Source organism: Salvelinus namaycush, chromosome 4 (genome assembly GCF_016432855.1).
Source record: "Salvelinus namaycush isolate Seneca chromosome 4, SaNama_1.0, whole genome shotgun sequence".
In the NCBI taxonomy this organism is placed as follows: domain Eukaryota; kingdom Metazoa; phylum Chordata; class Actinopteri; order Salmoniformes; family Salmonidae; genus Salvelinus; species Salvelinus namaycush.
The window spans coordinates 52,546,919-52,572,837 of NC_052310.1; the positions used below are offsets into that span (position 1 = coordinate 52,546,919).

At 42.7% G+C, this 25,919-nt stretch overlaps 1 protein-coding gene across 1 annotated transcript in view; it reads right to left on the reverse strand.

The window, feature by feature from the left end:
* LOC120046605 (zinc transporter 6-like) overlaps positions 1-24,481 on the reverse strand; it is an 80,768-nt gene extending 56,287 nt beyond the window's left edge. The window contains exons 1-4 of the mRNA XM_038991977.1: positions 24,270-24,481; positions 15,259-15,305; positions 14,780-14,866; positions 10,554-10,638 (exon numbers count right to left, since the gene is read on the reverse strand). Of these exons, the coding sequence (XP_038847905.1) occupies positions 10,554-10,638; positions 14,780-14,866; positions 15,259-15,305; positions 24,270-24,456 (406 nt within the window). The 5' untranslated portion in view covers positions 24,457-24,481. The remainder of the gene's footprint in view (positions 1-10,553; positions 10,639-14,779; positions 14,867-15,258; positions 15,306-24,269) is intronic.
* Between the last annotated feature and the right edge of the window lie 1,438 nt (positions 24,482-25,919).

Below are 25,919 nucleotides of genomic sequence, written 5' to 3' on the forward strand. Positions count from 1 at the left end.
GTTGACCATGACCTGAGATGGAGTGTCCATGTGGACTATGTGTGCTAAGGTGCAACAACGCATGTACTTTCTTTGCAGGCTGAGGTCTTTCGGGGCAGGCTCAGAAATTCTGAACTTGTTCTTCTCCACTATCCAGAGTGCATCACTGCTTGGTACAACAGTGTCACGGTACAGGCAAAAGCTAGGCTAACAAGTCTGCTGAAAACTGCCTCAAAAATAAATATTTGACTCAACATTCCATGACAAAGGCATTGTTGGCAGAAAAGATGGATGCAGTTTAATGCATGGTTAATATAATTCACCAATATATTTCTTGATAGTCCCAAAAATATTGCTATCAGGTTGTAAATCACAGTTGGCCTGGTACATTGTTTGTTGCCTCCATTCAGGATGTACTGTTTCACTTTCAATGACTTGTAATGTCCATACAATCAAACTACCAAGGGCAATGATCACCAGTCAGTCATAAATTGGCTAATAGGCTAGCGTATTTATTTATGTAGCAAGCTAAAAACATGGAGCCTAACGTTAGCTAGATAGCTAGCTGCTAGGAGAAGGTCATGTCATTGGAGTGATTAAGTGACTTTTTCCCTCCTCATATTGTTTCTTATCGGTGGCTATACAAAGCTAGAAATGCAGGGGTAATTTGGGTATCTAGCAAGAAGTTGAACAACTGTTATCCAGTTAGCATCTCTTTCGTTTGCAAATTCACTCTGGCTATCTACCCCAATTTCAGAGCACACTCGTCTGTGTTCCAGAGCACAGAATAACTAAAACCAGCTCAATCTGACCGCTGTCAGTAAACGTAGGCAGAAAAAGTAATAGTTAGTCATGAACACTCTAGAAAACATGTAAACAGCCTAACCAGATCAGTCAGGGTGAGTAAAATGGTCAGTGTGGTGTTCTCTCATTTGTTTCTGGAAGTAGCTAGCTAGCCAATATTAGCCAGATAGCTTGCGTGCTTGGTTGGTTGGGACAAGCATGCATTGGCAGGCAAGCTGCAGAAGGACAAATAAGCTACAATTCCCCATCGTTTATCAGTGCACTTTTGACATTCAACAAACTGAAAAAGTTTGAGGGGTTATCTAGATATTCCTTTGTTAAGATTTTTGCTCATCTTGCTGTGGCAAGCATTAGTTGTTGATATTGTTGATGTGTATAACTGAGGGAGAGATAGCCTACCTTTTCATGGTTGTTTGATCAATAGGAATGTAATGTTCCCAAATGTAAGAGGACTCCAGTGGTACTTACATACAGTTGAAGTCGGAAGTGTACCTTAGCCAACTACATTTACGCTCAGTTTCTCACAATTCCTGACATTTAATCCTAGTAAAAATTCACTGTCTTAGGTCAGGTGGGATCACCACTTTATTTGAAGAGAATAATAGCAGAGATAATTATTTATTTAATCACATTCTAGTGGGTCAGAAGTTTACATACACTCAATTAGTATTTGGTAGCATTGTCTTTAAATTGGGTCAAACGTTTCAGGTACCTTCCACAAGCTTCCCACAATAAGTTGGGTGAATTTTGGCCCATTCCTCCTGACAGAGCTGGTGTAACTGAGTCAGGTTTGTTGGCCTCCTTGCTTGCACACGCTATTTCAGTTCTGCCCACACATTTTCTATAGGATTGAGACCAGGGCTTTGTGATAGCCACTCCAATACCTTGACTTTGTTGTCCTTAAGCCATTTTGCCACAACTTTGGAAGTATGCTTGGGTCATTGTCCATTTGGAAGACCCATTTGCGACCAAGCTTTAATTTCCTGACTGATGTCTTGAGATGTTGCTTCAATATATCCACATAATTTTCCTGCCTCATGATGCCATCTATTTTGTGAAGTGCACCAGTCTCTCCTGCAGCAAAGCACCCCCACAACATGATGCTGCCACCCCCGTGCTTCACGGTTGGGATGGTGTTCTTCGGCTTGCAAGCATCCCCCTTTTTTCTCCAAACATAACGATGGTCATTATGGCCAAACAGCTCTATTTTTGTTTCATCAGACCAGAGGAATTTCTCCAAAAAGTACAATCTTTGTCCCCATGTGCAGTTGCAAACCGTTGTCTGGCTTTTTGATGGCGGTTTTGGAGCAGCGGCTTCTTCCTTGCTGAGCGGCCTTTCAGGTTATGTCGATATAGGACTCGTTTTACTGTGGATATAGATACTTTTGTACCCATTTCCTCCAGCATCTTCACAACGTCCTTTGCTGTTGCTCTGGGATTGATTTGCACTTTTCGCACCAAAGTACGTTCATCTCTAGGAGACAGAACGCGTCTCCTTCCTGAGCGGTATGACGGCTGCGTGGTCACATGATGTTTATACTTGTGAACTATTGTTTGTACAGATGAATGTGGTACCTTCAAGCATTTGGAAATTGCTCCCAAGGATGAACCAGACTTGGAGGTCTACAATTTTTTTTCTGAGGTCTTGGCTGATATCTTTTGATTTTCCCATGATGTCAAGCAAAGAGGCACTGAGTTTGAAGGTAGGCCTTGAAATACATCCACAGGTACACCTCCAATTGACTCAAATGAGGCTAATTGACATATCAAAAGCCATGACATAATTCTCTGGAATTTTCCAAGCTGTTTAAAGGCACAGTCAACTTAGTGTATGTAAACTTCTGACCCACTGGAATTGTGATACAATAAATAAGTATAAGTATACGTAACTTAGTATACGTAATTCCCAAATGATGAAAACGTGAAAATGACCATATCTAAGTGCTCGCTTGACTGTGTCATATTCTTCCTGGGGGTGTATATGAACACATTAAAATAACATTTCATGTTGCTAAAATGCTGTCAGTTCCACTTTAAGCGGTCATTATTCTTATGTATGTTTGATGTTATGTCGGGCCTATGCCATGTCTTACACCATATCACAGTGGATTTTCTTGTATGTTAAGCAAATTTCTGTGAAAATCAGACAAAGAAAAATCGAATCTAATACTGCTATCGAATGGGAACATTTTCAGCTGAAGAAATGGTTGTGGTAATATGCACATCCATCAAGAAACGTAGGTGCTGGGCTAATGGTACATACGTGAAAAGAACAAAGGCCTACACACTGTTTGATGACAAATATTTTCCCCATTTAATCTCGTTTTGATTCAGAAGATCTTCGTCGGGTCAAAACATGTACAAATATTTCCGGTAGCTACCTTATAAAAGTCTCAGAAAAAAGCATATATTATTCTTCCAGAATTGGCAACAATTCAGTAAATTACAAGCTAATATCTTCCCACTATTTTTCATAGCTATTAGGCTAGGATAATGTACATATATCAGCAAAAGTAGCTTCCTAAGAGATCAAGGACTCTTTTTTTTTCAGATGAGAAACCAACTCATTGGTTGCAGTGCAATGTCTTCCTTTCGAATTTTCAAGACTTCTTGGTAATGGTATCTTAAAGGATAGGCCACCTTTTCAATTTATGGTGTTCTCGATTCATCCAGACACTCGATATACAAAAAATGTGACCTAAATAAGTAAGTAGCCTCACCCGAGCCAGAACAGCACATAGGCTCCTGCCCTATCTCCTGTTTCTGTAATGTGAGGCAGCTGGAGAGGGCACTAGTTTATTGCAGGGCCTAGATGTATTCTATTCACCATACATGGTAAGCCATGTAATAGCCTGCAATTTCACTGTTAATTATGTGTTCTCTTCCAAGTAATGTTGTGAACACTTGTTTAACAACCGCTTTATGAAATGTACTTTAAGTATACCTAAAAGTCAGAGAGAGGGTGTCACTGAATTGGAAAGTGGAACAATGAGATCATTTTATCTCAGTTAATCATTATCTCGCTTCACGACAAACCCTGAGCTTGAACTTTACAGATCAGTGAAGGCCGCGTCACCCTCCGGTTTGCATCAAACTCTGTGGAGTGAACATTGATTCTATCCAACCTGCAAGGAATTTGTAATGGAAACACAGATCCTGCTCAAGTTTACAACGGGAGATCTCTTCAGTAAGCCGCTGTCTCACAACCAAGCAGCTACATTCACAGCTAAGACCAGTCACAGTGATGAAGCTCAGTGCTGCTGATGGGGACTTCAGATTTGTTCTCAGCCCTTCCTCGCTCTTCCTCTCCCTGTGACTATATGGCCGCTGACAGGATAAATTATGGCCTGATTATGCAAACACCGCATTCTGTGGTTCTCTGCTTTATAGTATGAAGAATACAATTGAACAAAGCTGGGGGAAAAAAATACATATTTTCTCAAAACGGTTTGAGGGAGTCCACATGCATCTATTCTTTGTTGAGCGGTTTACAAAGAAATAGGTACTCCTACATGCTTAATTTAGTTATTAATGTAACTTTAGTTGTTCTACAAACGTTGGGCTATATGTTTAGATTTTTAATACATTTTAAGGCTGCATGATGTGACTAATGATGATTTGAAAAAAGTTGCTTGAAAGGCATGAGCTCTGCTTTGTTTTTTTGCGCAGGCTGTACACACTCCAATAGTCTGTCATTCACAATTTGACCAGCACTTGATAATTACTTGAACTTCACAGCCGCATCCCCTTTGTGGCCATAATGCACCCTAAAAAAATCCATGCCTTTTGAGGCCCGGAGTGTTGCGTTGTGCCCTTCTCCCTGAGTGTGCTGCGCAATCCGAAGCTTCTCTCACTCAACCTATTCTATTCTGTGTGAGAAATAAATATTCCAAACAGTCTGGGAAAGTTGTGGGATGCGATAGATCCCAAATTAATACAACCATTAGCATAAAACATTTTTTTTTATGAAATGTGGCAGAACATTTAGCTTAAAATGTTGATTAACTATGAGGTTATTTCTTCACATAAGAGCAGAAATGCACACATGGTAGTAGGTTATAAGCACGAATGTTCCATTAGCAGAAAACAACATTATCAAAAGTGACCGCAAATGCAATTATGCATGAAATGCTTTTATTATAAAAGGTGCAAATTATAACATAATTTGGTGAAAATTATCTTCCGTGCTGCTTATACATGCCAGTTAGACTCTACACCCCTTGTAAAGCGGATTAATGTGCTTTAATTTGAAGAAGTTATACAAACCTTATTAAAACATATAGGCCTATGGGCTAGGCTACATGGAGGTGTGCGACTATGAGTTGAACAAGTTGCAACAAAAAAAAAAAAAGGCATTGTTTCTTATGCTGGGCATCATTCACAAGTGACATGTAATTCACAAGTGATAGGGTAAAATTGGCACCCATCAGACTATTCTTGATTTAATATTGTCTTTACATATACTAAATAATATATATGTGTGACATTTGTTTTGATTTAGAATGGGCCATTATCATGCACCTGAAAAAATACATGTCATCTATGCACTTAAATAGCGAATTGAGGACGATTTTCCCGGGGGTTTATTTTCATGCCAGCAAGGTAGGCTATACTCCTGTTGTAAATATAATCAATGTGCTTAATATAGTAGGCCTAGCCTATAGAAACCTGATGGAATCCTCTTTCTATTAGCGGAAATTGGATAGCCTATAGAAATGTTGCGCAACACGAGCTCTCATGAAGTGTTTGTTTGTTTAGATTTTCTATTACATTTGCATTGATGTCAGAGTGATTAGAGGGACAATAGATTGCTGAGTACCAGGCAGTTAGCAAGTTTTGTAGACTACTAATGACCATCAGCAGCAGCAGCAGAGATTGGAGACGCCTAATTACCGTGACTAAACGGTCATGTGGAATTTGACTGCCTCCATGACTTGTGATGGCCGGTGTGGCGGTAATATGGTCACCGCAACAATCCTAGGTGTGGATCAGAAAACCAGTCAGTATCTGGTGTGACCACCATTTGCCTCATGCAGTGCAACATATCTCCTTCGCATAGAGTTGATCAGGCTGTTGATTGTGACCTGTGGAATGTTGTCCCACTCATCTTCAATGGTTGTGCGAAGTTGCTGGATATTGGCGGGAACTGGAACACCCTGTCATACACGTCGATCCAGAGCATCCCAAATATGCTCAATGGTGACGTGTGGTGAGTATGCAGGCCATGGAAGAACTATGGCATTTTCAGCTTCCAGGAATTGTGTACAGATCCTTGCGACATGGGGTCGTGCATGATCATGATGAAACATGAGGTGATGGCGGCGGATGAATGGCACGACAATGGGCCTCGGGATCTCGTCATGGTATCTCTGTGCATTCAAATTGCCAAAGATAAAAAGCAATTGTGTTCCTTGTCCGTAGCTTATGCCTGCCAATTCCATATCCCCACCTCCACCATGGAGCACTCTGTTCACAAGGCTGACATCAGCAAACCGCTAACCCACACATCTGCCCGGTACAGTTGAAAATGGGATTCATCTGTGAAAAGCACACTTCTCCAGCGTGCCAGTAGCCATCGAAGGTGAGCATTTGCCCACTGAAGTCGGTTACGATGTTGCACTGCGGTCAGGTCAAGACCCTGGTGAGGACGACGAGCACACAGATGAGCTTCCCTGAGAAGTGGCCTTAGTGGCCTTTTGTCCCCAGCACAAGGTGCACCTGTGTAATGATCATGCTGTTTAATCAGCTTCTTGATATGCCAAACTTGTCATATGGATAGATTATCTTGGCAAAAGAGAAATGCTCACCAACAGGGACGTAAACAAATTTGTGCTTAACATTTTAGAGAAATAATATTTTTCTGCTGGGATCTTTAATTCAGCTCATGAAACCAACACATTACGTTTATATTTTGGTTCAATGTAATTTGCCCCGCTGCCACACTATAATAACGCTAAAGCCCACTACAGAATTGCTCCGGTCTGAGCACCAACCAGACATCCCTCTGCGAAAACAACATCCACTAGCTTCTACAGCGCACACACACACACAGTAATTATTCTGACTAAGTTACTTTTTTACAAATTAGAGGCATACAAATACAAAACAAATTTGGTCCAGTGTGGAAATGATAAATGAGTGAAGGAAATGCAGAAATGTATGAAAATGCTGAACATTTTGATTGAACAGTATAAAACTATCAGCAGAGAGAAAGTCCCATTAAAACCACTTAGAATGTATTTGTTGCCACATTAGGGTCAAGCACTACTCATGAAGCATAATTTGAACATAAAACATAAAATAACATAAAAATGAGAAAAATATTGTGATAGGATATTTTGGCCATTTCGCCCAGCCCTACTAGACATTCGAGCACCACACACCAATGACTGTATATATGAATGGACAAAGCCATCGATCACGTGACACCATTCATTACAATGTGAAGACTCAATAGCGCATTGAAGCCATATTAAGTTGGTTAAGATTGCGTTTCATGGAGACATAACAGTTTGACATAAGTTTACTTCAGGAAGTGACGTTGCAGGCTAACTCAGTGCTAGCCTGCAACGACTAAGTCAAGTTGAAGGCCGACCGGGGTACTGCAGGCTGACATTAGCAACTATATTATCCTTATCTTCTTCTTTGTGTGATTTTAAAATAAAATCGGTTCAAGGACATACATTTGGTGTATTAGAAGCAATTATTGGTACCATGGTTGTATTCAAATTGTGTTTGTTTTACACAAAGATTTTTAATTTTTCCATTCACTATAATAAGCTACAGGACTGTTTTGCTAGCACAGACTGGAATATGTTCCGGGGATTCTTCCGATAGCATTGAGGAGTACGCCACATCAGTCACTGGCTTCATCAACAAGTGCATCGATGACATCATCCCCACAGAGACCGTACGTACATGCACTCAACCAGAAGCCATAGATTACAGGCAACATGCACACTGAGCTAAAGGGTAGAGTTGCCTGGACGCAAATAATAAATCCCGCTATGACCTCAGACGAACCATCAAACAGGCAAAGCGTAAATAAAGGACTAAGACTGAATCGTACAACACCGACTTCGACGCTCGTCGGATGTGGCAGGGCTTGCAAACGATTACAGACAAAGGGAAGCACAGGCGCGAACTGCCCAGTGACCAGAGCCTACCAGACGAGCTAAATTACCTCTATGCTCGCTTCGAGGCAAACAACACTGAAGCGTGCATAAGAGCATTAGCTGTTCCGGACAACTGTGTGATCACTCTCTCCATAGCCGATGTGAGTAAGACTTTTAAACAGATCAACATTCACAAGGCCGCAGGGCTGGACGGATTACCAGGACGTGTGCTCCGAGCATGCGCTGACCAACTGACAAGTGTCTTCACTGACATTTTCAACCTGTCCCTGACTGAGTCTGTAATACCAACATGTTTCAAGCAGACCGCCATAGTCCCTGTGCCCAAGAACACTAGGGTAACCTGCCTAAATGACTACCGACCCGGAGCACTCACGTCTGTAGCCATGAAGTGCTTTGAAAGGCTGGTCATGGCTCACATCAACACCAATATCCCAGATATCCTAGACCCACTCCAATTTGCATATCGCCCCAACAGATTCACAGATTATGCAATCTATATTGCACTCAGCACTGCCCTTTCCCACTTGGACAAAAGGAACACCTACGTGAGAATGCTATTTATTGACTACAGCTCAGCGTTCAACACCACAGTGCCCTCAAAGCTCATCAATAAGCTAAGGACCCTGGGACTAAACACCTCCCTCTGCAACTGAATCATGGACTTCCAGACGGGCCACCCCCAGGTGGTAAGGGTAGGTAACAACACATCTGCCACAGTGATCCTCAACACGGGTGCCCCTCAGTGGTGCGTACTCAGTCCCTTCCTGTAATCCTTGTTCACCCATGACAGCATGGTCAGGCCCTCAGATCAAACTTTATTCGTAACATGCGCCGAATAGTGTAGACTTTACCGTGAAATGCTTACTTACAAGCCATTAACCAACAGTGCAGTTCAAGAAGAAGAAAATATTTACCAAGTAGACTAAAATAAAAAAGTAACAAAATAAGAATAACGAGGCTATATGCAGGAGGCACCGGTACAGAGTCAGTGTTTGGGGGTACAGGCTAGTTGAGTTAATCTGTACATGTAGGTGGGGGCGAAGTGACTATGCATAGGTAACAAACAAACAGCGAGTAGCAGCAGTTACTTAACATCATCATTAAGTTTGCCGACGACACAACAGTGGTAGGCCTGATCACCGACAACGATGAGACAGCCTATAGGGAGGAGGTCAGAAACCTGGCCGTGTGGTGCCAGGATAACAACCTCTCCCTCAACGTGTCAAAGACAAAGGAGTGGATTGTGGAATACAGGAAAAGGAGGACCGAGCACACCCCCATTCTCATCAATGGTGCTGTAGTGGAGCAGGTTGAGAGCTTCAAGTTCCTTGGTGTCCACATCAACAAACTATCATGGTTACGACAAAGCCTATTCTCTCTCAGGAGACTGAAAAGATTTGGTATGGGTCCTCAGATCGTCAAAAAGTTATAGAGCTGCACCATCGAGAGGATCCTGACTGGTTGCAGCACTGCCTGGTATGGCAACAGCCTCCGACCGCAAGGCACTACAGAGGGTAGTGCGTACGGCCCAGTACATCACTGGGGCCAAGCTTCCTGCCATCCAGGACCTCTATACCAGGCGGTGTCAGAGGAAGGCCCTAACAATTGTCAAAGACTCCAGCCACCCTAGTCATAGAATGTTCTCTCTGCTACCGCACGGCAAGTGTACTGGAGCGCCAAGTCTAGGTCCAAAAGGCTTCTTAACAGCTTCTACCCCCTAGCCATAAGATTCCTGAACAGCTAATCAAATGGCTACCCAGACTATGCCCCCCCCCCCCCCCTTTTTACGCTGCTGCTACTCTATGGTTATTATCTATGCGTAGTCACTTTAACTCTCCCTACATGTACATATTACCTCAATTACCGCGACTAACCTGTGCCCCCGCACATTGTACCAGTACCCCCTGTATATAGCCTCGCTACTCTTATTTCATTGCTGCTCTTTAACTATTTGTTATTTTTTACTTAACACTTATTTTTCTTAAAACTGCATTGTTGGTTAAGGGTTTGTAAAGTAAGCATTTCACGTAAAGGTCTACACCTGTTGTACTCGGCGTATATGGCAAATAACATTTGATTTGAATGAGGGATCCTATTTTCTGCATCATTACATCTGGATGATTTCTTTTTAGGCGTACTGGTCCGCCCAAATTAAAAGCCGCACAGCAAAATATTTAGGAGCATATGCGGCCACAATGGTCGCACTTTAGAGCCCTGAACACACCATCACAATAACACTGCGACGCCAGCAGAGATCTAATCTGCGTGGGGGTGGGAGGTCAGAACATAGCATTAATTACTATTCCTATGGGTCAGCAGGACTCTGTAATATGGGATCTCTCCCCCTCTTGATACGTGACATCATAAGTGGATCTAGGAAGCTGGAGAATAATCACTATAATGGTGGGAACTGCAAGTGCCCTAGGTGAAGAACTTATGGGAGAACAGAATTATGTCTGAGCACAGTATCAGAACAATGTCAGTACATAGTGTTCTCACTGATGTACTCTACTATGTAGTATCCAAAGCTGTAGTCCATAGATGTCCTTGTTTACTCAGTGGGCCCTCTAACCTCTAGGCTAACTCTGCCTGGCTGGCTGTGTGGAACACTGTGTCATGTAGATGAGTACTCACCCATACTGTTGGTGGAGCTGCACCACATCAGCAGGCAGCCAGTACAAAGAACATTCAGCATCCCGAACACCAGGATTCTCCATGACTAAAACACAAACAGAACATTAACCAGAGCTTTCTAAACCAATGAATTCATTTAGATCTATAGGATTGCTTGGAGTGGTGTATTAATAGCTAATGCAGGTGGATGATAGGTTAGGTTATGTTATGGCATTGCCTAACCTATCTGTCAGCTAGGCTAATGTAATAATATTGTATTGTTAATTTGCCAATTCAGGGAATACTTTGTTGCAGACAAACCACGTACAAAATGGAAAGCAAAAATGTGAGGACGGTACAAACTCAAGGCTATCCACCACGTCTTTGTCTGTCACTTCGTGTTGGAGTCAGTGGCTGTCCTTGGAGTGCTGTGAAATCTACAATTACTGCAGTGCACCGTGTTATGACAGGGCTAGGGCGTCTTGTGACAGCCGGAGCCAGAGATAGAGATGGGAGCTGAAGTGTGTGTGTGTGGGCCTGTTGCAGCTTCAGGGCCCTGTAGATCGCTGTGCCTGTGTCTGTGTGCAAACAGAGCAACAGCATGCCGCCCAACACGTACAACCCCCCCCCACCCCACACGTTTTCTGGGAAAGCAGGGAACAACGAGATGTCACTGCCACCCTCTGGGTGAAGGAGGTATTGCAAGTACACATGTTTGCACATCTTTTCCTGAGGGTTGTTCTTTAGACATCACATATCTAGGTTAAATCTTAAATTGGAGTGACACATTCGCAAACACCTTCAGGAACATCAGCCTCCCTGAGTCACAGAATACTGTCGCTGATATATCATCTGTAGATAATATGCCTACGTCATGTACTTCATCATCAGCTTTAATCCAGACGAATATATGTCTACTCAGCAGCACAGAAGGAGAGAAGAGTTTTACTGCCAGGTCAACAGCAGCATCAGTCTGGAAGATTCCCACTGCCTAGTGCATGGATGGAGCAGATACCCAGTGTCAAGCCACAGTGAGCCTAACCTAAATAATCACACATCATCACACCCTTATGAAGAAAGACACCACTCTCCACTTCCTCCGCAAAAATAACTTTCTTTTCGGAAAACTTAGTCTCCTCTCCATGCATGTGAAGTGAACTCCATTGACTCCGTTTACCCCGATCAGTCTCTCTGGTCCTATAGAATCTAACCCAGGCTTTTCTATACAGCTTCTAGGGAGAGCAGTCTCCACAAATCAAATCAAGTTTTATTTGTCACATACGCCGAATACAACAGGTGTAGGTAAACCTTACAGTGAAATGCTTACTTACAAGCCCTTAACCAACAATGCAGTTTCAAGACAAAAATAGGTGTTATGAAAGTATTAACTAAATAAAACGGAAGTAAACAAATGAAAATAAAAATAAAACAATTTAAGAAAATAGAAAAATAACAAATAATTAAAGAGCAATAATAAAATAACAGTAACGAAGCTATATACGGGGGGGTACCGGTACAGAGTCAATGTGCAGGGACACAGGTTAGTCGAGGTAATATGTATATGTAGGTAGAGGTAAAGTGACTATGCATAGATAATAAACAGAGAGTAGCAGCAGCGTAAAAACGCAAATAGTCCTGGTAGCCATTTGGTTAGATGTTCAGGAGTCTTATGGCTTGGGGGTAGAAGCTGTTAAGAAGCCTTTTGGACCTAGACTTGGCGCTCCAGTACACTTGCCGTGCGGTAGCAGAGTGAACAGTCTATGACTAGGGTGGCTAGAGTCTTTGACAATTTTTAGGGCCTTCCTCTGACCGCCTGGTATAAAGCTCCTAGATGGCAGGAAGCTTGGCCTCAGTGATGTACTGGGCCGTACGCACTACCCTCTGTAGTGCCTTGCGGTCGGAGGCCGAGCAGTTGCCATACCAGGTGGTGCTGCAATCAGTCAGGATGCTCTCGATGGTGCAGCTATAGAACTTCTTGAGGATCTGAGGACACATGCCAAGTCTTTTCAGTCTCCTGAGAGAGAATAGGCATTGTCGTGCCCTCTTCGCAACTGTCTTGGTGTGTTTGGACCATGACAGTTAGTTGGTGATGTGGACACAAAGGAACTTGAGGCTCTCAACCTGCTCCACTACAGCCCCACCGATGAGAATGGGGGCGTGCTCGGCCCTCCTTTTCCTGTACTCCACAATCATCTACTTTGTCTTGACCACGGTGAGGGAGAGGTCGTTATGCTGGCACCACACTGCCAGGTCACTGACCTCCTCCCTATAGGCTGTCTCATCGTTGTCGGTGATCACTGTTGTGTTGTTGGCAGACTTAATAATGGTGTTGGAGTCGGGCTTGCCATGCAGTCATGGGTGAACAGGGAGTACAGGAGGGGACTGAGTACGCAGGGGGGGCACCTCTGTTGAGGATCAGCGTGGTAGATGTGTTGTTCCCTACCCTTACCACTTGGGGGCAACCCGTCAGGAATTCCATGATCCAGTTGCAGAGGGAGGTGTTTAGTCCCAGGGTCCTTAGCTTAGTGATGAGCTTTGTGGGCACTACGGTGTTGAACGCTGAGCTGTAGTCAACGAATAGCATTCTCACGTGGGTGTTCCTTTTTGTCCAGGTGGTAAAGGGCAGTGTGGCGTGCAATAGAGATTGCGTCATCTGTGGATTTGTTGGGGCGCTATACAAATTGGATTGGGTCTAGGGTTTCTGGGATAATGGTGTTGATGTGTATGCCCTCCCAGGCCCACCCATGTAACTCAGAAAAATCGTTGAGATTGTTGCATGTTGTGTTTATATTTTTGTTCAGCATAGCATTTTTATTTTTTTATAATTAATGATCAGGAAAAAAATGGTGCATGTTGATAACCAGGTAACGTTAGGTAGCTACGTTGGCTATTAGCTCCTATCTTATATCTTTGCACCATGTTTGTAAAGCCAGATAGCATAGTATCTAATATAACTAGCTAGCTAGCTAACACCACAGATGAAAGGTTTAGTTATCATCAACTTTGCTAACATTTCACATAGCTATCTACTTAGCTAGCTAGCTTGCTTATTGCATGCATGTCTGGGCAAGTCGACACAAGCCTTACTATTAGTGAATAAACTAAATTAATATTTGCAACATGTTCTATTTTGGTCAGTGTCAATTCATCAGTTTCTCAATACTGAGCTAGCCTGCTTCTGATTTTCCCAGCTAGACATTCCTCGGCACTATTCAGTGCTCTTGGCTCAGACAGTGAGTGGCGGCTGGGATAGCAGCAGTTTTTAGAGTCGACACTTGGATTTGCTATGTGAAGGGACTATTGGCAAAGTTTATAGAAAAGGGTGCCGAAAGACTAGAAAATAGCAATATCGGCACGATATATCGGCTTGGCCGATTAGTGGTCGTTGTCTATTGTCCATGCTAAAGAGAGGAGGGTCTCAGCTTGCTGTAGGTATCATTTGTATTTCTCAAATCTCATTATTGAGCTCAAAGCACACGTTTTTACAATTAAGATTTCTGATATGGCTTTGAAATACAAAGCATGCAAAATGCGTATTGGTCATCGCGACTGCACTAGACCTGATTGGATAGTAGGCCTACTACCGATGCAAAGTTTATTTTAAGGACATTACATTTACTGTTAGATTCATACATTGCTACTAGCAGCAGGTGTTATTTTTAGAGTTAGCGATCTAGCTAATGTATTTTGAGTTTCCACTTCCTCAGGTGGTTAATTGAATTAGGCCAATATGTAATATTAGCGCACATAAAGATGAAGGCAAATTCATCTCTATTCTGCAGCCCTATTTTAACAGAAAATTATAGCATGAATAGTCTAATTGTCAACCTAAAATTCATGACAATCACTGGATTAGGATGAATATTAAAATATGTTGAATCATGCATTCCTGCCTGGACCTGTTAGATCTCAGTAGTCTATTATCACACTTCTTAATAAAGCATTGTGAATGACTTAATGATTGATTACTCATTTTTCTATTGTGTGACGCTGCAAAATAATTTTTTGTGGTGCAACCAAATAATGGGCTGGTGCCACCAACTAAAAATGTTTGAACGATTAACATGAGGTGTTAGGGTGCTTGCCTATGAGATGAGATGTCTAAACAGCTTACCAGAATAATGCAATAATAAAGTAAGCGTCATTTTACAGGGATGGGGAATTCCAAAACAAAGAGCACTGTGGGACAGTTGTCTCTGTGGCATGTTAATGTACACGCATGCACACACCCCTTACTAATTCCTTACCCGTCTGTCTGAAGTCACCAAGCGGAATTCTTGAGAGAGTTTCCCAAAGAAGGATCTGTGCGTCTTCCGGAATGGGTGTATAGTGCCCTGTGGGTACCACACAAACACACAGTCACATGGAAGGATGTGAGATTAAGGACTCAGAGAGAAGCACCACCATTAGTGTTTATCCTTCGTATTTAGCTACAGTAGGCTGCCTGTAAAACTAAATTCTGCTTTAGACCAGGGGTGTCAAACATATAGCATTTTCGGGGGGACATACTCAATATACTTTATGACTGAAACCAAATCAAAAATTAGTTGTGTGGAAATGTTCTTGACCGTGTACAGCTCGCTAATAAATCACCTAAATGAAAGCTATAAAGTCAGGGATCATCGGAAATGCCTCCGGACCTCGTTCAAGATCAAATGTGGCAAAATGAGTTCAACATCCCTGCTTTAGACCCTACCAACTGGTGTCTTGAATAAGGAAAACTTACCATCAAATACATGTCAGTTTCTTGCTTTTTTCTGTGGATTGGGATATCTGCAAAGAAAGTATTTGGTTATGAAAAACAGATGACTGATATGGACTGTACACAAAGTGAAGTTTAATCTAACTTTATTTTCAAGATACCAGGACGACGCATGTCTGATTAAGCATGTTTTCCAAAATGTCACCAATAATCTGGTTGGTCTGGTTTAAACTGGCCATACATTAGACAATTTTTAACTGCGATTTTGCCATGATTTTTATTTATTTATTTCACCTTTATTTAACCAGGTAGGCAAGTTGAGAACAAGCTCTCATTTACAACTGCGACCTGGCCAAGATAAAGCAAAGCAGTGCAACACAAACAACAACCCAGAGTTACACATGGAATAAACAAACATACAGTCAAAAATACAATAGAAAAGGTCTATATACAGTGTGTGCAAATGAGGTAGGATAACGGAGGTAAGGCAATAAATAGGCCATAGTGGTGAAATAATTACAATATAGCAATTAAACACTGGAGTGATAGTTGTGCAGAAGATGAGTGTACAAGTAGAGATACTGGGGTGCAAAGGAGCTAAATAAATAAAATAGATAACAGTATGGGGATGAGGTAGTTGGATAGGCTAATTACAGATGGGCTATGTACAGGTGCAGTGATCTATGAGCTGCTCTGACAGCTGGTGCTTAAAGTTAGTGAGGGAGATATGAGTCTCCAGCTTCAGTGATTTTTGCCATTTGTTCCAGTCATTGGCAGCAGAGAACTGGAAAGAAAGCCAAAGGGGGAAATGGCTTTGGGGGTGACCAGTGAAATACACCTGTGGAGCGTGTGCTACGGGTGGGTGTTGCTATGGTGACCAGTGAGCTGCGATAAGGCGGGGCTTTACCTAGCAAGGACTTATAGATGACCTGGAGCCAGTGGGTTTGGCGACAAATATGAAGCGAGGGACAGCCAACGAGAGCATACAAGTCGCAATGATGGGTAGTATATGGGGTATTGGTGACAAAACGGATGGCACTGTGATAGAGTGCCTCCAATTTGCTGAGTAGAGTGTTGGAGGCTATTTTGTAAATGACATCGCCGAAGTCAAGGATCGGTAGGATAGTCAGTTTACGAGGGTATGTTTGGCAGCATGAGTGAAGGATGCTTTGTTGTGAAATAGGAAGCTGATTCTAGATTTAATTTTGGATTGGAGATGCTTAACTTCACTAGGGTAGGGGGCAGCATTCAGAATTTTTAGATGAAAAGCGTGCCCAAATTAAACTGCCTGCTACTCAGCCATAAAAGCTAGAATATGCATATAATTATTAGATTTGGATAGAAAACACTGAAGTTTCTAAAACTGTTTGAATGATGTCTGTGAGTTTAATAGAACTCATATGACAGTCAAAAACCTGAGAAAAAATCCAACCAGGAAGTGGGAAATCTGAGGTTTGTAGTTTTTTAAGTCATTGCCTATCAAATATACAGTGTCTATGGGGTCATATTGCACTTCCTAATGCTTCCACTAGATGTCAACAAGTCTTTAGAACCTTGTTTGATGCTTCTACTGTGAAGGAGGGGGGAATGGGAGCTGAATGAGTCAGAGGTCTGCCAGAGTGGCATGAGCTGACCACGCGCGTCCACGTGAGAGTTAGCTTGCATTCCATTGCATTTCTACAGACAAAGGAATTCTCCGGTTGGAACATTATTGAAGATTGATGATAAAAACATCCTAAAGATTGATTCTATACTTCGTTTGATATGTTTCTACGAACTGTAATATGACTTTGTCTGAACTTTCGCCTGGACTTGCACGTGCCTCGTGAGTTTTGATTGTGTACTAAACGCGCAAACAAAAAGGAGGTATTTGGACATAAATGATGGACTTTATCGAACAAATCAAACATTTGTGGAACTGGGATTCATGGGAGTGCATTCTGATGAAGATCATCAAAGGTAAGTGAATATTTATAATGCTATTTCTGGCTTCTGTTGACTCCACAACATGGCGGATATCTGTATGGCTTGGTTTTGTGTCTGAGCACTGTACTCAGATTATTGCATGGTGTGCTTTTTCCGTAAAGTTTTTTTGAAATCTGACACAGCGGTTGCATTAAGGAGAAGAGGATCTAAAATTCCATGCATAACAGTTGTATCTTTTATCAATGTTTATTATGAATATTTCTGTAAATTGATGTGGCTCTCTGCAAAATCACCGGATGTTTTGGAACTACTGAACATAACGCGCCAATGTAAACTGAGATTTTTGGATATAAATATGAACTTTACCGAACAAAACATACATGTATTGTGTAACATGAAGTCCTATGAGTGTCATCTGATGAAGATCATCAAAGGTTAGTGATGAATTTTATCTCTATTTTTGCTTTTTGTGACTCCTCTCTTTGGCTGGAAAAATGGCTGTGTTTTTCTGTGACTTGGCTCTGACCTAACAATCGTTTGGTGTGCTTTCGTCGTAAAGCCTTTTTGAAATCGGACACTGTGGTTGGATTTACAACAAGTGTATCTTTAAAATGGTGTAAAATACTTGTATGTTTGAGGAATTTTAATTATGGGATTTCTGTTGTTTTGAATTTGGCGCCCTGCAGTTTCACTGGCTGTTGAAGAGGTGCTAGCGTCCCACATACCCTAGTGAGGTTAATGTGAGTCTGGAAGGAGAGGTTAGTCTAACCAGATACCTAGGTATTTGTAGTTGTCCACATATTCTAAGTCAGAACCGTCCAGAGTAGTGATGCTGGGCAGGTGTGGGCAGCAATCGGTTGAAGAGCATGCATTTAGTTTTACTTGCATTTAAGAGCAGTTGGATGCCACGGAAGGAGTGTTGTATGGCATTGAAGCTTGTCTGGAGGTTAGTTAACACAGTGCCCAAAGAAGGGCCAGAAGTATACAGAATGGTGTCGTCTGCATAGAGGTGGATCAGAGAGTCACCAGCAGCAAGAGCGACATCATTGATGTATACAGAGAAAAGAGTCGGCCCGAGGATTGAACCAGGTGGCACCCCATAGAGACTGCCAGAGGTCCGGACAACAGGCCCTCCGATTTGACACACTGAACTCTATCAGAGAAGTAGTTGGTGAACCAGGCGAGGCAGTCATTTGAGAAACCAAGGCTGTTGAGTCTGCCGATAAGAATGTGGTGATTGACAGAGTCGAAAGCCTTGGCCAGGTCGATGAATACAGCTGCACAGTAATGTCTCTTATCGATGGCAGTTATGATATCGTTTAGGACCTGGAGCGTGGCTGAGGTGCACCCATGACCAGCTCAGAAACCAGATTGCATAGCGGAGAAGGTACGGTGGGATTTGAAATGGTCGGTGATCTGTTTGTTAACTTGGCTTTCGAAGACCTTAGAAAGGCAGGGTAGGATAGATATAGGTCTGTAGCAGTTTGGGTCTAGAGATGACCACGGCAGCTTTCCAATCTTTGGGGATCTCAGACGATACGAAAGAAAGGTTGAACAGGCTAGTAATAGGGGTTGCAACAATTTTGGCTGATCATTTTAAAAAGAGAGTCCAGATTGTCTAGCCCGGCTGATTTGTAGGGGTCCAGATTTTGCAGCTCTTTCAGAACATCAACTATCTTAATTTGGTTGAAGGAGAAATGGGGGAGGTATGGGCTAGCTGCTGTGGGGGGTGCAGGGCTGTTGACCGGGGTAGGGGTAGCCAGGTGGAAAGCATGGCCAGCCGTAGAAAAATGCTTATTGAAATTCTCAATTATCGTGGATTTAAATCGGTGGTGACAGTGTTTCTTAGCCTCAGTGCAGTGGGCAGCTGGGAGGAGGTGCTCTTATTCTCCATGGACTTTACAGTGTCCCAGAACTTTTTGGTGTTTGTGCTACAGGATGAACATTTCTGTTTGAAAAAGCTAGCCTTTGCTTTCCTAACTGACTGTGTATATTGGTTCCTAACTTCCCTGAAAAGTTGCATATCGTGGGGGCTATTCAATGCTAATGCAGTACGCCACAGGATGTTTTTGTGCTGGTCAAGGGCAGTCAGGTCTGGAGTGAACCAGGGGCTATATTTGTTCCTGGCTCTACATTTTTTGAATGGGGTATGCTTATTTAAGATGAGTGAGGAAAGCACTTTTAAAGAATAACCAGGCATCCTCTACTAACGAAATCAGGTCAATGTCCTTCCAGGATACCCGGGCCAGGTCGATTAGAAAGGCCTGCTCGCTGAAGTGTTTTAGGAGCATTTGACAGTGGAGGGGTGGCCGTTTGACTGCAGATCCGTTACGGACACAGGCAATGAGGCAGTGATCGCTGAGATCCTGGTTGAAGACAGCAGAGGTGTATTTGGAGGGCAGGTTGGTTAGGATGATATCTATGAGGGTGCCCGTGTTTACGGATTTGGGGTTGTACCTGGTAGGTTCATTGATCATTTGTGTGAGATTGAGGGCATCAAGCTTAGATTGTAGGATGGCCGGGGTGTTAAGCATGTCCCAGTTTAGGTCATCTAACAGCACGAGCTCTGAAGAAAGATGGGGGGCAATCAATTCACATACGGTGTCCAGGGCACAGCTGGGGGCAGAAGGTGGTCTATAGCAAGCGGCAACGGTGAGAGACTTGTTTCTGGAAAGGCGCTCAAATTGTTTGGGCACAGACCTGGATAGTAAGACAGAACTCTGCAGGCTATCTCTGCAGTAGATTGCAACTCCGCCCCCTTTGGCAGTTCTATCTTGTTGGAAAATGTTATAGTTAGGGATGGAAATTTCAGGGGTTTTGGTGGTCTTCCTAAGCCAGGATTCAGACACAGCTAGGACATCCGGGTTGGCAGAGTGTGCTTAGGTAGTGAGTAAAAGAAAACTGAGGGAGGAGGCGTCTAATGTTAACATGCATGAAACTAAGGCTTTTACAGTTAAAGAAGTCAATAAATGAGAGCGCCTGGGGAATGGGAGTGGAGCTAGGCACTGCAGGGCCTGGATTAACCTCTACATCACCAGAGAAACAGAGGAGGAGTAGGATAAGGGTACGGCTAAAGGCTATAAGAACTGGTCTTCTAGTACGTTCGGAACAGAGAGTAAAAGGAGCAGGTTTCTGGGCACGATATAATAGATTCAAGGCATAATGTACAGACAAAGGTATGGTAGGATGTGAATACAGTGGAGGTAAACCTATGCACTGAGTGACGATGAGAGAGATATTGTCTCTCGAAACATAATTTAAACCAGGTGAGGTCACCGCATGTGTGGGAGTTGGAATTAAAGGGTTAACTAAGGTGCATTGAGCAAGGCTAGAGGCTCTACAGTGAAATAAGGCAATAATCACTAACCAAAACAGCAATGGACAAGGCATATTGACATTAGGGAGAGGCATGCGTAGCCGAGTAATCATAGGGGTCCAGTGAGTGGCTCGGGCCGGAGACACGGTGATTCAGGCAGCTAGCAGGCCAGGGATAGCAAGCTAGCAGAAGGGCCTTAGAAGGACGTTGGGATGGAAGAAAGTCTGTTGTAGCCCCCTCGTGCTGTTATGTCTGCAGACCAGTCGTCGCGTATCAGCAGGGCTTTGTGTGGTAAAAGGGGTCCAGGTCAATTGGCAGAATAGGTATAGTGGCCAAAGAATTTGTCCGATGGGCCTCTTAAGCTAACAGTCCAATATGCTCTAGACAGCTAGCGGGCCGCAGCTAGTAGGCTAGCAGATGGGCATTCAGGGGACGTCGCGACGGAGGAGCCAGTTTTGGATCCACAACAAATTCCGGGGACTGCAGCTACATCCTAACATCGTAGGCTACAACCAAGACATAAGGTCGCATAATGTGAGCGAGTGAAAGACGTGCAATTATGGGACTTGCGCTCTGCCGATCCGTATCTTAGGTCCCGATTATTTCTCTGGCTTGCCAGAAATTTCCGGTCGTATCTTGGGCAGCAAGGGGGTGCTACGATGCGACAATGGAAGATGAAGCTGCAGTAGATAGCTGCAGTATTACGGGCTCCTGACCAATTCTTCTATTTTGTATGTTTTTTTAAGCTGATTGTCATTTTTACATCATATTTCCGCCATAATTTCATATGACCAGCTTCTGGACATCACAACAGCGATCACTAACGTCAATTTGGATGAAGATTTCTACTTCAATGAGTCAGCATCTCTGGACGTGCTCCTTCTGGACCAGGGCCTAATCCCCGGTACTTGAAAGAGGAAGACATAGCACAAGAGAGGCAAACGAGCGGGCTGCCTGACGAGACTACATCAGCAACTAAATAAACCTGGGGCCAAGCTCCCTGCCATCAATGAACTATACCAGGCAGTGTCAGAGGAAGGCCCAAAAAATTGTCAAAGACTCTAACCACCCAAGTCATTGACTGTTCTCTATGCTTTCGCATGGAAAATGGTACAGATGCACCAAGTCTGGAACCAACAGGATCCTGAACAGCTTCTACCACCAAGCCATAAAACTGATAAATAGTTACCAGTAATATTTGCATTGACCCTTTTTCACTACCTCTTGTGTCTCATCACATATGTTGCAGCTACTGTTTTTAAAAAATTCCATCCTGCTGCCTAGTCACTTTATCCCTACCTAGTTACATATCTAATCTCAATTACCCCTTACACTTGCACACAGACTTGGTTACTAGTACCCAGTGTAGGCCTATATAGCCAAGTTATCATTACTGATTGTGTATTTATTCCTTGTGTTATTATATAATTTTGATTGACAGATCACAATGTGAGAACACCGGTCACAGACTTCAGGATGAAAAGATTATGCAGACAATTTGCATAAGTGCTCCCCTGATGTAAAGATTTGTGTGTCTAATGCATGCCTAGCTTTAGCCATAACCTTCGTGTCGTAACGTTAACGTGCAAAATGGATGCAGATGGAAAAGGTTTAAAAACTGTGCAGGCACCTGTGGAGGCACCTAGCTAGCTACAGTTGAAGTCGGAAGTTTACATACACCTTGTCCAAATACATTTAAACTCAGTTTCTCACAATTCCTGACATTTAATCCTAGTAAAAATTCCCTGTCTTAGGTCAGGTAGGATCAACACTTTATTTTAAGAATGTGAAATGTCAGAAAAATAGTAGAGAATGATTTATTTCAGCTTTTATTTATTTCATCACATTCCCAGTGGATCAGAAGTTTATATACACTCAATTAGTATTTGGTAGCATTGCCTTTAAATTATTTAACTTGGGTCAAACTTTTCAGGTAGCCTTCCACAAGCTTCCCACAATAAGTTGGGTGAATTTTGGCCCATTCCTCCTGATAGAGCTGGTGTAACCGAGTCAGGTTTGTTGGCCTCCTTGCTCGCAAAACGCTTTTACAGTTCTGCCCACAAATTTTCTGTAGGATTGGGGTCAGGGCTTTGTGATGGCCACTCCCAATACCTTGACTTTGTTGTCCTTAAGCCATTTTGCCACAACGTTGGAAATACGCTTGGGGTCATTGTCCATTTGGAAGACCCATTTGCGACCAAGATTTAACTTCCTGACTGATGTATTGAGATGTTGCTTCAATATATCCACATAATTTCCTCCCTGATGATGCCATCTATTTTGAGAAGTGCACCAGTCCCTCCTTCAGCAAAGGACCCCCACAACATGATGCTGCCATTTCGTGCTTCACGGTTGGGACGGTGTTCTTCTCTAGGAGACAGAATACATCTCCTTCCTGAGCTGTATGACGGCTGCATGGTCCCATGGTGTTTATACTTGCGTACTATTGTTTGTACAGATAAACGTGGTACCTTCAGGCGTTTGGAAATTGCTCCCAAGGATGAACCAGACTTGTGGAGGTCTACATTTTTGTTTTCTGAGGTCTTGGCTGATTTCTTTTGATTTTCCCATGATGTCAAGCAAAGAGGCACTGAGTTTGAAGGTAGGCCTTGAAATACATCCACATGTACACCTCCAATTGACTCAAATGATGTCAATTAGCCTATCAGAAGCTTCTAAAGCCATGACATCATTTTCTGGAATTTTCCAAACTGTTTAAAGGCACAGTCAACTTAATGTATGTAAACTTCTGACCCACTGAAATTGTGATATAGTGAACTATAAGTGAAATAATCTGTCTACAAACAATTGTTGGAAAAATTACTTGTGTCAGGCACAAAGTAGATGTCCTAACCGACTTGTCCTAACCGACCAAAACTATACTTTGTTAACAAGAAATGTGTGGAGTGGTTGCAAAACTAGTTTTAATGACTCGTATGTAAGCGTATGTAACTTCCGACTTCAACTGTATATCTGCTTCGGTCAGAGGCGGAAGAGGAAGCGAGACATCCCACGCCCTCATTTTTTCTGGTTCAAATACAGTCAATGAACTAAGCAGACCAGAGATACTGTATATAATGACGAGATGGTCTTGTCTCCCGTCTCCGCCCTAACAATGGGAGTTGTTGTCCCAACGGCGGGAATAAGCAGAATCGCTGTATTCCTACGTGCGCAGATTTTGACAGGAGTGGACCCTCTCTGACCAGACGCAGATTCTAATGAAATTGTGCCTATGTGAGAGCAAACCGGTTAAGCAGACCAGAACTTACTTTCTTTTTTTTATGGTAAACGGCCTGAGTGGGACATCTTAATTTATCCACCATCTTTGCTTTGGTTTCCAGGCCTAGCTAAACTTTTTACATTTGAGATATATATATATATATATATATATATTTTTTTTTTATATATTTTTTTTTATTATTGTACTTATTAACAACAAATCAATACAAAAAGTCCACGGGGGGAACACAAGTATATATAAAGAATATACAAAGGACAACGTTACATAGCTTTCGTTAGATGATAGAGCATTGCTAATGTTAGTTAGCTTTGTCCCGGAATTCAGGTAAACTCTAAAGCAAGTATTGTCTTGGCAATGAAAAACAATACACTAGCTAAAGTGAAGATTTAGCTAGTTCGCTACTAGCGACACACACAGTTTTGGAAAGAGGCTTCACAGCTGTATATGGGGCTAGCTAAACGTGGCTAGGCAGCTAGCTAGGTACCCCAAATAAATTGCATTGCACTGGCTAGCTAGCAAAACTAGCTAGCTACCGGTAACGTTAGCAGCTACCTGAGTCGTTGATGTTGACAACGTCCACCGCCACCATGTCAGGTTTATCAAGGGGACCAACTTTCCTCTCAGTCACCCCGGACGGCACCACGTCCGGCTTGGAACCGAATTTTCTGGGGTAAAAGTCCCCAACATTGTGATACGATAGGTCTGATGGAGACGTGGACATGCCACCGTCCATCGCCATTTTTTACTCTTCAGCCACAAAATGAATCGCCTGCGCAAATGCACAGATCTGTAAATAATATAATCGTGATGTAACGTTAGCTCTTCGCTATGCCAAAATAAGATGGTTTACAATGCTTAGAAGTCAGTGATTTCAGCGCGTAATACAACGGAAGTCGAGAAAATACACTTTTTGTGGCAAAAAATACGCAAATTTAATTAAATCACAGATCTCTGAATGATAAATTGAAAGCCCACTTTCTGTTTGAAAGAAAAGTGTAGTTATGTTGGTGGTTGATAAGAAAAATATACATACACATTTCCAACATAGTTGCGATCAATGTTGGAAATGTAGCTATTTTTTACCAGTCTGTATTTTTTTGTTGAGAAAATCGTGATTAAAGTTGCCGTTTGAAAATTGTTAGGCCTTTTTATGATCCATGAACTGTACACGACACAGACAATTACCTAGCAAAATGTCGTTGAAAAGACTACTATGCCCGACGTCCAATCTACAGTCGGTGTTGGTTGAAAGTTGAAAAGACAGTATCTTTCATGTCATTGAAAAGACGACTACAAAGATGTCCGTCTACATTCGGTTTTCGTTGAAAAGACGTATCAGGTTATTTCAACGAATTGAAAACATAATTTCAACGTACTTGCGTACACATGTAAACAGTATTTAAAAAATGGTCTTTGGCTGGCAGGCGATGTATATCAGACCGTATCCCACGGGTATGACAAAACATTTATTTTCACTGCTCTAATTATGTTGGTAACCAGTTTATAATAGCAATAAGGCACCTCTGGGTATTGCGTCGTGCATAAGAACAGGCCTTAGCCGTGGTATATTGGCCATATGCCCAGTGGCGTTTTTAGCATGTAAATCTTGGTGGGGCAAACTCCCAAACATTTTTTTAGATGCATGCCAGCAAAGACACTATAACAGCGACAAGCAGTGCCCACAAACTGTTCTTGTTCTGAGAAATTATGGCTATTCCATGCGAGAAATTGCCAAGAAACTGAAGATCTCGTGCAACGCTGTGTACTACTCCCTTCACAGAACAGCGCAAACTGTCTCTAACCAGAATAGAAAGAGGAGTGGGAGGCCCCGTTGCACAACTGAGCAAGAGAACATGTACATTAGAGTGTCTAGTTTGAAAAACAGATGCCTCACAAGTCCTCAACTGGCAGCTTTATAAAATAGTACCCGCAAAACATCAGTCTCAACATCAACAGTGAAGAAGCGACTCCGGTATGCTGGCCTTCTAGGCAGAGTTGCAAAGAAAAAGCCATATTTCAGACTGGCTAATAAAAAAAAGATTAAGATGGGCAAAAGAACAAAAAGAACACAGACAATGGACAGAGGAACTCTGCCTAGAAGGCCAGCATCCCGGAGTCGTCTCTTCACTGGCAATCCGCCTGCTCCTTCTGACAGCGGATGGCGCGCTGGAGCCTCACATGAGCATTGTTCTACACCTCTTC